The sequence below is a fragment of the Salvelinus fontinalis genome, chromosome 29 (genome assembly GCF_029448725.1).
Source record: "Salvelinus fontinalis isolate EN_2023a chromosome 29, ASM2944872v1, whole genome shotgun sequence".
NCBI lineage: Eukaryota > Metazoa > Chordata > Actinopteri > Salmoniformes > Salmonidae > Salvelinus > Salvelinus fontinalis.
Genome location: NC_074693.1, coordinates 39,727,850 through 39,741,052, shown reverse-complemented (window position 1 = coordinate 39,741,052; position 13,203 = coordinate 39,727,850). Strand labels below are relative to the sequence as shown.

The 13,203-nt window shown below is 41.7% G+C and overlaps 1 protein-coding gene across 8 annotated transcripts in view; it reads right to left on the bottom strand.

The window, feature by feature from the left end:
• LOC129827971 (glutamate receptor 2-like) overlaps positions 1 to 13,203 on the bottom strand; it is an 82,092-nt gene that overhangs the window by 5,841 nt on the left and 63,048 nt on the right. For all 8 annotated transcript variants that reach the window (XM_055889298.1, XM_055889299.1, XM_055889292.1 and 5 more), the window contains exons 8-13: positions 12,914 to 13,018; positions 6,766 to 6,873; positions 6,240 to 6,446; positions 5,688 to 6,055; positions 1,036 to 1,234; positions 689 to 936 (exon numbers count right to left, since the gene is read on the bottom strand). In XM_055889298.1, coding sequence (XP_055745273.1) covers positions 689 to 936; positions 1,036 to 1,234; positions 5,688 to 6,055; positions 6,240 to 6,446; positions 6,766 to 6,873; positions 12,914 to 13,018 — 1,235 coding nt within the window. The remainder of the gene's footprint in view (positions 1 to 688; positions 937 to 1,035; positions 1,235 to 5,687; positions 6,056 to 6,239; positions 6,447 to 6,765; positions 6,874 to 12,913; positions 13,019 to 13,203) is intronic.

Below are 13,203 nucleotides of genomic sequence, written 5' to 3'. Positions count from 1 at the left end.
AACATATGGCAGTAATATGGAAACCCAAGCAGTGCCACGTGGTATTTGTAAGCGAAATTTTGTTTGAATGGCCGGATTCTTTCACAAAGGAAATGTTCATTTAACACTTATTAACCAAAAGGTGTGTACTGCAAGGGTTTTGCAAAACATTTCAAGCTCAATTATTACATTCCTACATTGACTAACTAGTAAACAGTTCTAAACAATGAATCTATCAAAATCAATCTATCAATCAATCCAGGTTAACCAATTGAGAGTAGAAGGGTATAACGAGAGGAAAAATATTAGGCAAACTTTAGGCATTCAAAACATTAAAAAGACATTTAAGCAAAGACAAACTGGACAGAGAGAGATTCTGAGACAGACCTGTGTAAGGCTGGATAATAGGGATGTGGCATTATCATTATCAATATCATTATTAATAATTCAAATTGGTCATGAATTCATTCTAAATAGAGAAACCATATATAAATGGACAATGCATTCAAAAAAGCATTCAAATTTTTGCAGAAATGTTCTAAATTTGTTTGCAATTTATTGACTTACAATAAATTACAAGGCTTTTTATATTTTAAGGGGTTTTACCTCATCTCCTTATACAAACCAGAACACATAAGCAAAGCTACATCAGGGTAGGTGGGATACTATAACAACATTAGGAACAACATTGTTATACTATTCCACCCACCTTAATGAGGATCCTTTGGGCGTGGCGATCCCATAGCCTTTGGAGTCCAGGTTGCCGCCAACCTTCATGGTGTCGCAAGGCTTCCGCTGCTCGATGTACTCATTCATGGTGGACTCCAGCAGATAGGCGTATTTGCCCTTGGACTTGCGCACCCGCAGCACCCCCTCTGCTGTGGTTTTCACGAACACAGAGGGCTCTGCGCTCCGCATGTAAGTCCACATCTTATCGAATAGGGCAATTTTGGAGCGCTGGAAGGTGGAGAGGACAAATACAGACATATCAGTTAGTGTATGAAGAAACAAATTTGTAATTACCATGGGATGATAAAGTACATTTCTGTCTCTTACCCTAAAAAACTCCTTGGTACTGCCGGAGTCCAGTGTTCCATAGGCAATCTCGGTCTGCTTCGCCAGATCCTCAGCACTCTCTATGGGCGACACCATCCTCTCAACAGTGAGGAAAGCAGCCAGGTTGGCCGTGTAGGAGGAGATGATGATCAAAGTGAAGAACCACCATACCCCACCAACAATACGCCCAGAGAGGGATCTAGTGAAAAACCAAAAAAACTAGTTATTGGATCCCTGTTTTCCAAATGGATGGTCAAACCCACTGGTGGACCACAATCAATTAATTTGATGGATTAAGACTGTTTCCTGGCTTGTAGGGCAACAAGAAATGTCCAAAATCTTTACTAGATAATAGCTTCAAAATGTTTGCAAAACATTGCAATATGTAAATGTTGTCAGTAGATTGAGTACAAGCTATTCAGAGGTGAGAGGTATACGATAGCATGCAAAAGTTCAAAGGGCAGTCAGCCTGAATAGTCCTGAAATCCCTCTTTCCAACACCAAACATCCACACATGCCTTTGAAGATAGAGGACAAATAGAGTTGAAGTCGGAAGTTTACATACACCTTAGCCAAATACATTTAAACTCCGTTTTTCACAATTCCTGACATTTAATCCTAGAAAAAATTGCCTGTCTTAGGTCAGTTAGGATCACCACTTTATTTTAAGAATGTGAAATGTCAGAAAAATAGTAGAGAGAAAGATTTTTCAGCTTTTATTTCGTTCATCACATTCCCAGTGGGTCAGAACATTACATACACTCAAATAGTATTTGATAGCATTGCCTTTAAAATGTTTAACTTGGGTCAAATGTTTCGGGTAGCCTTCCACAAGCTTCCCACAATAAGTTGGGTGAATTTTGGCCCATTTCTCCTGACAGAACTGGTGTAACTGAGCCAGGATGTAGGCCTCCTTGTTCGCACACACTTATTCAGTTCTGCCCACAAATGATTGAGTTCAGGGCTTGAGTTCAGGGCTTTGTGATGGCCACTCCAATACCTCGACTTTGTTGTCCTTTAGCAATTTTGCCACAACTTTGGAAGTATGCTTGGGATCATTGTCCATTTGGAAGACCCATTTGCGAACAAGCTTTAACTTCCTGAATGATGTCTTGAGATGTTGCTTCAATATAACCACAATTTTCCATCCTCATGATGCCATCTATTCAGTGAAGTGCACCACTCCCTCCTGCAGCAAAGCACCCCCACAACATGATGCTGCCACCCCTGTGCTTCACGGTTGGGATGGTGTTCTTCGGCTTGCAAGCCTCCCCCTTTTCCTCCAAACATAAACATGGTCATTATGGCCAAACAGTTCTATTTTTGTTTCATCAGACCAGAGGACATTTCTCCAAAAAGTACGATTTTTGTCCCCATGTGCAGTTGCAAACCGTAGTCTGACTTTTTTATTCTGGTTTTGGAGTAGAGACTTCTTCCTTGCTGAGTGGCCTGTCAGGGTATGTCGATACAGGAATCGTTTTACTGTGGATATAGATACTTTGTACCTGTTTCCTCCAGCATCTTCACAAGGTCCTTTGCTGTTGTTCTGGGATTGATTTGCACTTTTTGCACCAAAGTACGTTCATCTCTAGGAGATAGAACGCATCTCCTTCCTGAGCGATATGAAGGATGGGTGGTCCCATGGTGTTTATACTTGCGTACTATTGTTTGTACAGATGAACGTGGTAGGTTCATGCATTTGGAAATTGCTCCCAAGGATGAACCAGACTTGTGGAGGTCTACAATTTTTTTCTAAGCTCTTGGCAGATTTATTTTGATTTTACCATGATGTCAAGCAAAGAGTCACAGAGTTTGAAGGTAGGCCTTGAAATACATCCACAGGTACACCTCCAATTGACTCAAATGATGTCAATTACCCTATCAGAAGCTTCTAACGCCATGACATCATTTTCTGGAATTTTCCAAGCTGTTTAAAGGCACAGTCAACTTAGTGTATGTAAACTTCTGACCCACTGGAATTGTGATACAATGAATGATAAGTGGAATAATCTGTCTGTAAACAATTGTTGGAAAAATGACTTGTGTCATGCACAAAGTAGATGTCCTAACCGACTTGCCAAAACTATAGTTTGTTAACAAGAAATTTGTGGAGTGGTTGATAAGCAAGTTTAATGACTCCAACCTAAGTGTATGTAAACTTCCGACTTCAACTGTACATTAAACTTATAGCTGATTGAGTGCGCATAAAGAAATGGTATGACCATAGACATCTCCGGTAATGACATAGCAAGGAAAACTGAGCACCCTGGAGCAAATATACAGATTTAGCTCTTCCTTTAAACAACATCAAGGCCCAATCATGTGTAAAGGGACGCGGTGGGTAATAGCTGATGTCTTGATGACAAGTCTCCCAGGAATTCATGTGACTGACGGTCCCCTCTCTTGTGCAAAGTGGGAGCCTGCTTAACATAATCGGCTGCATTCGCACTTCATTAAATCACTATACACCCAGCACTAATATGACACTGAATTAATTACAGCTGGGACTATGATATTTCAAGACATGGCACGTCTCCTTACATAATAAACTATACGTTAAGGGGCACAAGGACTGCCAGGAGTGTACAGGGTGTGTATTAAATGGAAGGGATCATATCAGGATGATACCAAGATGTATAAATACTAGCTTTTTTATATCACTCAACAGGGAATTGAAAAAATCCAGGTGTCATGTCCTACGTTAATGTACACTGAATAAAAATATAAACGCAACATGTGAAGTGTTGGTCCCATGTTTCGTGAGCAGTAAAAAAATATCCTTTAAATTTTCCATATGCACAAAAAGCTTATTTCTCTCAAATATTCAGCACAAATGTATTTACATCCCTGTTAGTGAGCATGTCTCCTTTGCCAAGATAATCCATCCACCTGACAGGTGTGGTATATCAAGAAGCTGATTAAACAGCATGATCATTACACAGGTGCACCTTGTGCTGGGGACAATAAAATAAATAAAAGGCCACTCTAAAACGTTCAGTTTTGTCAAACAACACAATGCTATAGATGTCTCAAGTTTTGAAGGAGTGTGCAATTGGCATGCTGACTGCAGGAATGTCCACCAGAGCTGTTGCCAGATCATTTAATGTTAATTTCTCTACCATAAACCGCCTCCAATGTCATTTTGGAGAATTTGGCAGTACGTCCAACTGGTTTCACAGTCATGTGAAATCCATAGATCTGGGCCGAATGAATTTATTTCAATTAACCCATTTCCTTATATGAACTGTAACACAGTAAAATCTTTGAAACTGTTGCGTTTATATTTTGGTTCAGTATACAGTGCATTCGGCAAGTATTCAACCCCTTTCACTTTTTCCACATTTTGTTACGTTACAGGCCTTATTCTAAAATTGATTAAATCTACACACAATACCCCATAATGACAAAGCGAAAACAGGTTTTTAGGCATTTTTGATAAACTCTTAAAAATAAAAAACAGAAATACCTTATTTACATAAGTATTCAGACCCTTTGCTATGAAACTCAACATTGAGCGCAGGTGCATCATGTTTCCATTGATCATCCTTGAGAGGTTTCTACAACTTGATTGGAGTCCACCTGTGGTAAATTCATCTGATTGAACATGATTTGGAAAGGCACACACCTGCCTATACAAGATCATGAGAAACAAGATTCTCTGGTCTGATGAAACCAAAATTGAACTCTTTTAGCCTAAATGCCAAGCGTCACGTCTGGAGGAAACCTGGCACCATCCCTATGGTGAAGCATGGTGGTGGCAGCATCATGCTGTGGGGATGTTTTTCAGCGGCAGGGACTGGGAGACTAGTCAAGATCGAGGGAAAGATGAACGGAGCAAATTACAGAGAGATCCTTGATGAAAACCTGCTCCAGAATGCTCAGGACCTCAGACTGGGGTGAAGGCTCACCTTCCAGGTCAATGACCCTAAGCACACAGCCAAGACAACGCAGGAGTGGCTTCGGGACAAGTCTCTGAGTGTTCTTGAGTGGCCCAGCCAGAGCACGGAGTTGAACCCGATCTAACATTTCTTGAGAGAGCTGAATATAGCTGTGCAGCGACGCTCCCCATCCAACCTGACAGAGCTTGAGAGGATCTGCAGAGAAGGATGGGAGAAACTCCCCACATACAGGTGTGCCAAGCTTGTAACATAATACCCAAGAAGACTCAAGGCTGTAATCTCTGCCAAAGGTGCTTCAACAAAGTACTGAGTAAAGGGTCTGTGATATGATATTCATTTTAATTCATTTTAATTAATTAACAAAAATGTCTAAAAACCTGTTTTTGCTTTGTCATTATGGGGTATTGTGTGTAGATTGATGAGGGCGGAAATGATTTAATCCATTTTAGAATAAGGCTGTAACGTAACAAAATATGGAAAAAGTGAAGGTGTCTGTATACTTTCCGAATGCACTGTATATCTTTATCTCCTTATATTACACTGTAAGATTATTGAGAATACAATACCATTTAAAACAACAACCTGGGGAATAGCTACAGGGGAGAAGAGGGGGGCCAAATGGAAGCTGGGGATGATTAGATCCTCATTGTAGCATGAGTTGCGAAATTCACCAAGAATATCAGTGTACGAATCCTAGTAAGTCACACTGAGCCAGCCTAACAACATACAATCAGGAGGCAGTTTGAAACCCACCTAGGCGAGATGTCACAGCCCTGTCTCATGAAGGCGCCGAGGGAGAACCAGAGACTGTTGAATATCCCAAACTCGTTGGTAGACTCATTAGTCTGGATCTGGCCATCCTCGTACTCCTCTGTGTGCCACTCATATGGGCTGAATCGACTGACCAGGAAGAGCACAACGCTCACGCCGATGTAGGCAAACACGATACACATCCAGATTTCGTAGGCCAGAGGGTCCAGGAAGGAGAAGACCCCAGGTTTTGACTTTTGGGGCTTCTTGATCATGATGGAAATACCCAGTGACATAAAGGGCTTGGAGAAGTCTATTACTTCTTCTCGGACAAGGGTGATGGTCAACGGTGCCACAGCTATATCGGCTTTCTGGGGGAGGAGAGAGAGAAAGAGCTTGTTATAAAGAGTTATATGTTATAAAGAGCTGATGTTGTCGTTCTAGGGAAACCGGGTGGGCATTAGTAGTGTTTAAAGGGAACTACTGGGGATGTTCGTATACAGCAAGTTATTGGATTTGATCAACGTTACAAGGTCCATGCATCTCTTTTCTTACCCCATAGACAAGCTCTCCCACCATTCCGTTCCAGATCTTGGTCTCAGCGTCTCGGGCGCCATATTTTCCATCCCCCACAATTTTCAGCTGGTATTTGAAGCCGCAGTGCTTGGCTATCTCAGCAGCCAGATCTACACAATAGCCCTCGTATCTTTCATTGTCTAAAAAAAGGTCAGCATTCTTCTTGAGCATTACATATGGGGCTTCCTGAGGGAGAAAACCAAACATATTGTTCAGTCCAGTAGGCTTGCCTTTAGCCTTTACATCATGGTATACATGCTAGCTGTATACATTTAGAGGCTTTTCACTGAATGAATGAACAGCTCATAAATAGACGTAGACTACTATGGGTTTGTTTGTGTATGTACAGTGTCCATATTAGTACTGCATCAGTGTCAATATGGATACAGTAAGACAATAAAAACATGATTCTATGGATTAGCAATTGCTAAGTATTGATTTTCAATTCAATTGCTGTGAATTAAAGAGTCAGTTGGTATGAATAGAGTCAATGATAACTCATTACCAAGATTGTGGTCACAATGACAGTTTTGTTTTCCATTCCTGTTGTGTCATTCGGAAACACGTCTGATTTTGTGACAGCCATTTTGTCAACTTCGTTCCAATATCCAATCTGTGGAGAAAATAATGAATAGTGAATGAGCAATTCCATAATGTCATGAGACGGTAGACAGCGTTGTTGTTTCAGATGAGTGTAAACATACAGTTATGAATATAACTATTGTTCCCTGAAGGAGCAAACGAGGTATAACATACTATGGGGAGTCTTAAATCATGCCAATCTGAAAGCAATCTGAAATCGCCCAACAGGTTAAAAGAGGCCGAGCCCACCCTTGGAAGCCTTCCTGGCTATAATATCGGGGCTCGCATACATTTCCTCAATTCCGTACTGCTCTTCAGCGAGCTCAAACCCCCTGACGGTGCGGGGCCAAAATATGTTGTACCTCGTTCCCTCCTTCAGGAAACAGTATTCCTAACTGTACCTTCCCTTTCAGTCGATCACTCTGTATAACATTCTATGGGGACATACAATCACGCCGCAAGCCTGCTCAGAGGGTACCAAACTAGAAGGTCCTCGGCAGCCACAGCACACACAGGTTTCACCAGCTCAAGAACAATACTTACCTTGCGAGCCTGAAATGTCCATACTAGTACAAAGAACCGCAAGTCCAAAATAACAGAACCCCTGTCATGACTTGGTAAAGCGCAGATACGCACTGCATAGGATTGACCAGAGTAAACGAACCACAGCAGCCTGAAGCTCAAACCCACAGAAAACCTGCAGTAACCTGGAAACTGTGTACTGGCGCACTGCCACGGCAGTCCAAGGCTCAAAGCCACAGGAAACTGCCTAACATCAACCCCAGTCCATACCAGTTCCAAAAAGTGTCACACCGAGACCCAAGGAGTCTGGAATGCCAGAAAACACACAAGGAACCGCAAGTCCAAAACAACAGGGCATCTGTTGTGTCTTGATAATGCGCATTCGCGCACAGCCCCATCGATGAACCATGGCAGTCCAAGGCTCAAACCCGCAGGGAAACTGTGGTAACGAGGATAAATACGCAACATGTGCACTGCCTAACACCTGCTCCCAGACCCAGCCATAAGAATATCAGGAATTTGGTGTTGCATAACTGTTAACCAAACAAATATATTCTTTTTTATATATTTCATTATTTGTAAACTCAGGTTCCATTTATCATGCGCTGACCGTATAGTTATAATCACGTTTGAGCGTAAAACCCTAGTCGTCAAATTCAACCTTTCAGGGGCCAAACCCACAGTTCCATATCTCCGTGTCAAATTGTCCTGTGCGCCCGGGACAATAGACCCCGATGACACAGAACCCTCTAGGGGTCCCCCAACAGGCAGATGATCTACCCGGGAACCAGGGTTGTCTGGTCCAACGGGGAGCCACCAGACCCTCCTAATGGACCCTCTCCACGGTGGCCTGAATCCAGTCTACCAGAGGAACACATAGAGCAGGGTCCAAGGCCAATGATAGACCAAAGCATCCATTCCCAATGGAGCACACAGATCCCTCACTGAGAAGAACAGACGACAATGTCAGTTTTCTTGCGATGCGTAAGATCTACGTCGACCCTGCCGAACAAGTCCCATATCTGGGCCACCACCGAGGGGTGCAGTCTCCATTCCGTAGAGATAAGCCTCCCCTGGAAAGTAGATTCAAAACAACAGGGCATCTAGATCTGCAACCACATTGAGAGATCTGGGAAGATACTTCGCCCGGAGCGACAATAAATTCTCACTGCTTTATACAAGCAGATAACAGGCCAGGTTTAGGAGAGAGACCGTCCCCCCACCTGCCTATCGATGTACGCCACCGCTGTCCTGTTGTCGGACCTTACCAACTCATGCTTGCCCTCCAACATCAGAAGGAATACCTCAGCGCTAGCAACGTCGGGGAAAACCTGAGCAAACAATGGCAGTGGCGAGATGCATCCAGACACGTAGCAATCATCCAGCGCTGAAACAGACACATCGACAGAAGTCCCAGAGGCACCACAGCTATCATAGAGGCCATCAGACCCAACAACCGCACGCATAAGGGAAAAGACACTGAGTGTCCCAGTTGAAACTGTGCCAAACAGAGCCGGAATGCGACCCTACTCTGTTGGGACAAAAAAATAATAATTCAGAACCGAATCAGAACAAGACCCAGAAAACTGAATGCGCTGAACCGGAGTCAATAACTTCTCTTGTGATTCACTATGCACCCCAGAGACTGAATATGGGAAACCAACATGTAGCTGGAGCTCCACCTGTTCCCTCAACTCAGCTACCTCATATAGTCACATGAAAATATGCATCCTTCAGATCTATGGACATAAACTTTTGCTGGGATGCATCCACTGCAATAGCCGGCAAAGTGTGAGCATGTTGAATTTGCAAACCTTGAAACCTGGATTGGACACAAAGTTCCATCGCTCTTGGGAACTAAGAAGTACCGGCTGTACCAACTGCTCGGTACTTCTGATGCAGGGACCTCTAATTAACTTATCTTCTGCAGCAGAGGTAACTCTAGGTCTTTCCTTCCTGTGGCGGTCCTCATGAGAGCCAGTTTCATCATAGCGCTAGATGGTTTTTGCGACTGCACTTGAAAAAACGTAAAGTTCTTGAATTTTTCCACATTGACTGACCTTCATGTCCTAAAGTAATGATGGACTGTCATTTCTCTTTGCTTATTTGAGCTGATCTTGCCATTAGTATGGTCTTTTACCAACTAGCCCTTCTGTATACCACCCCTACCTTGTCACAGCACAATTGATTGGCTCAAACGCATTAAGAAGGAAAGAAACTCCACAAATTAACTTTTAACAAGGCACACCTATTAATTGAAATGCATTCCAGGTTACTACCTGGTGAAGCTGGTTGTGAGAATGCCAAGAGTGTGCAAAGCTGTCATGAAGGCAAAGGGTGGGTACTTTGAAGAATCTAAAATATATTTTGATTTGTTTAACACTTTTTTGGTTACTACATGATTCCATGTGTTATTTCATAGTTTTGATGTCTTCACTATTATTCTACAATGTAGAAAATAGTAAAAATTAAGAAAAACACTTGAATGAGTAGGTGTGTCCAAACTTTGGACTGGTACTGTGTATATAGATAAATAAAATCATGGTGTACAAGACATCATGATTGTTGCCTGTCTGAGTGGACTAATCCATTGTGGAGGCCGTGGGGATGGCACATTCCATCACTCGAAGTCATGCTACTGAAATTGTATATGGTTATATTAAGTAGGAACAATGGTGCAACACTAATAAAAATAATATTATTCTATAACAGATGCACTTTCTCCCGCATTGGATTGTAATGATGTGCGCTGAGAGTCGGGAAGCAAGTTCAGGGAGTGAATACATTTAATTAATTAATTAAACAAACATGTAACACAAACAGCGCACTGACATGGAACAGAAACAGATACAATGACGACTGGGGAAGAAACCAAAGGGAGTGACATAAAGGGCAGGTAATCAAGGAGGTGATGGAGTCCAGGTGAATGTCATAATACACAATTAGGCGTTACGATGGTGACAGGTGTGCGCCATGACAAGAAGCCTGGTGACCTAGAGGACGGAGAGGGAGCACCGTGACAGGATAGCAGTCGCTGTCCGTGGTTCTGAAACACATCAGTGCGCTGTTGAATTGGCGCCTTTTCCTAGACCATGTTGCTATGTGCATAAAGGTCATGTTTACCAGCATATTGGTGTTGAAAACAATGTGGTGGAGGCAGCAGCGGAGTTAGGAGATGAGAAAACAGTCAGTGCCTAGATTGTCTAAGAAAAGTGAGGAGAGCGGAATCCCCAACTTAATTAGGCCTATAATCAATAGTCTAACTGTTAAATGTGCCAGGCTTTATAAATCTTCCATACACATCTGCAGAAATAAAACAGATCCTGCTTCTGTTGCCTTTGACTGTTTGTTTAATAGCCTACTGATTCCGTGAGCACCAAGCCTCTGTGAGCACCAACCACATGTCAGATAAACCATTTCAAACATTTAATAAAGGCTTTACACTTTTTTCTCTCGTTAGAACAGCCTCTCTTGTATTATTTCTCATTTATTTAGTGTGGTTGACACTGTTCCAAATTGCCAGAAAAAATATATTTATGATAATAATAGCTCCATTTTTTCTTGATCTCCTTATATTTATTACTACTATTGTTGTTATGATCATCATTATTATAACAATAAGTAATAGCATTATTATTAGTAGGCTTAGTATAGAAGCCTTGTATAACCACCATCGTGCTGTGGTCTTGGAGCACATCCTGTTAAGTCTTAATACATAACTTACTTAGGCCTATATTTCAATACTTATATATAAGCTACAGTACTGTATCAATCAATTATTCCTTCATTCATTCATTCCTGTCAACACACAGCATACGAGTCATTCCTGATTTGAAATGCAATTAAGCATTTTAGTTTTTAAATAAAATAGCAACTCGACCCTTGAATAATTAGCGTAAACAATAAATAAACCGTTCAATTTTGGAAATTGCTTTCACAAATGAATGCGACTGGTTTTGGTCTTTGCTGTAATAAAGGCTTCACAAAATGTTTTAAATAATAATTACAGACTCTCTAGTACACTTCATTGATTTAGTGTTGTTTACATTGTTCCAAACCGTTAGAGAAATTAGATTGTAATCTAACAGCACCTGTTTGGCAAACATAATATGCACACAGCGCTTGCTCCTTACTTTATTTTTCTTGATCTCCAGTATTTTCCACAACTTGACCTCCCCTTGTTCTCCTGAGCAACCAGTAAAAATTCCCCCGTTTCAAGTTTATTTGTCACGTCCTCTGCAAACGTTTTGCTGTCAGATGTGTTAGTGTTCTGAGTTTGTTAAAAACCAATTTACTGATGTGATTATGATATTCTATAGTTCTATATTGGTCACGTGTGTCACATAAAGAGAGCTAGGGTTGAGGGAATAGGGAATAGGGAATGTTTTTCCTAAACAAATTAGGGATATCGGTAACAGAACTTTTCAGTCAGAATTGGATGTAATTATGTTGCAGCTTCAGCAACAAGGACAGCGCGATAAACACTTGAAGTTCTGTGGTGGTCACTGCAGCAGGGAAGAGAGAGAGAGACAATTGACGCTCTTCACACAGTCACTCGCTGTCATTTTTTTTAGCACAGCGCAGCAAGTCTGAGCCCAACCAGGCACAATCAAATCAAATGCAGTCGGACTCCCTTTAGTCATTTGTGTCTTAATTATTTAATCAATCAGTGTACTTAAAGCATCAGACGTGCTCACTGAATGTAGTTGATTTAATTAAAACACATAAGATGAGTCTATATATGGAAAATACACGTTTGAAAAGTTTAACCAATCGATTGGTCGAAAGAACATAACAATTGTTTTTGGTCGGCTCTAGTAATTTTCATTATGAAACCACATGCCCTAGGGCTTGGTCTGAGGTTGAAACTGAGCTAGTTAGCCTTTTTGAACTTACTCTTACCACTAACCATCTTACTCAAGTAAGGAGGCACTGGCTACACAAGCAGAGCAGAAAGTAGTGGGTTTTTAGCAAACACAAATCCTAACCAAGTAAGGAAACATTAGCTAGACAAGCAGAGTAGAAAGTAGTTCATTTTTAGCAAACACAAAAAACGATCAAGACCCAAAACTCGCAACATCTAGGGGGACCCACTAACAGACACCTAAGTCAGATCTGAATCTCGGAGACTTCGTGTGACTGAAAAGTTAGTAAATTGCGTGAAATGTCGAGCTGAAGAGCGAAGAATTTTGAAAATGGATGACAGCCTTGGTATTGTAGCCAGTAAGGCGGGGCTTCCGAGGGTGGGCTCGGCATCCATTGGCCCGTTGGGCGTGATTTCAGTTCACTTCAGGTGAATAGGATTGGTCGTTGACTTCCCATAGTATGTCATAACAAATGAACAACTGAAAAGGAACTGACTGAAGCATCTACACAGCCACATGTTAAGAACTCTCATTTCTTCTTGTTTTTTGGGGGGGTTCAGTGCTGATGTGCTGTTGTCTTGTTCAATCGCAGACCAACACATTTAAGACTGTCTGATATATTATGCAACCTTGATCTATTGAGACATGTTCTAGCCATATTCATATTCAGAAACACTAGCATACCTTCACAGGACCATTATTCTTCAGCTCCATGATATTAACAGAGTAGTTTACTCGTTTGCCATGTTGATCGAACTGAATATTCCCTGTGAGACCGTCCACGCGAACCTAGAAGGACACAAAACCACAGCGGCAGAATGGCAAGACGTCACCATTAAATACCTCAGTCATAGACCAATTTACTTTTCCCACACAGATCTGGATTCACATTGCCTCGTCAAAGCTTTGAAGCCAATGCTCAGGGTAGAAATCCTGAGAGTGTGTGGGAAGACTATTGTCAATGCTAGCTCAGG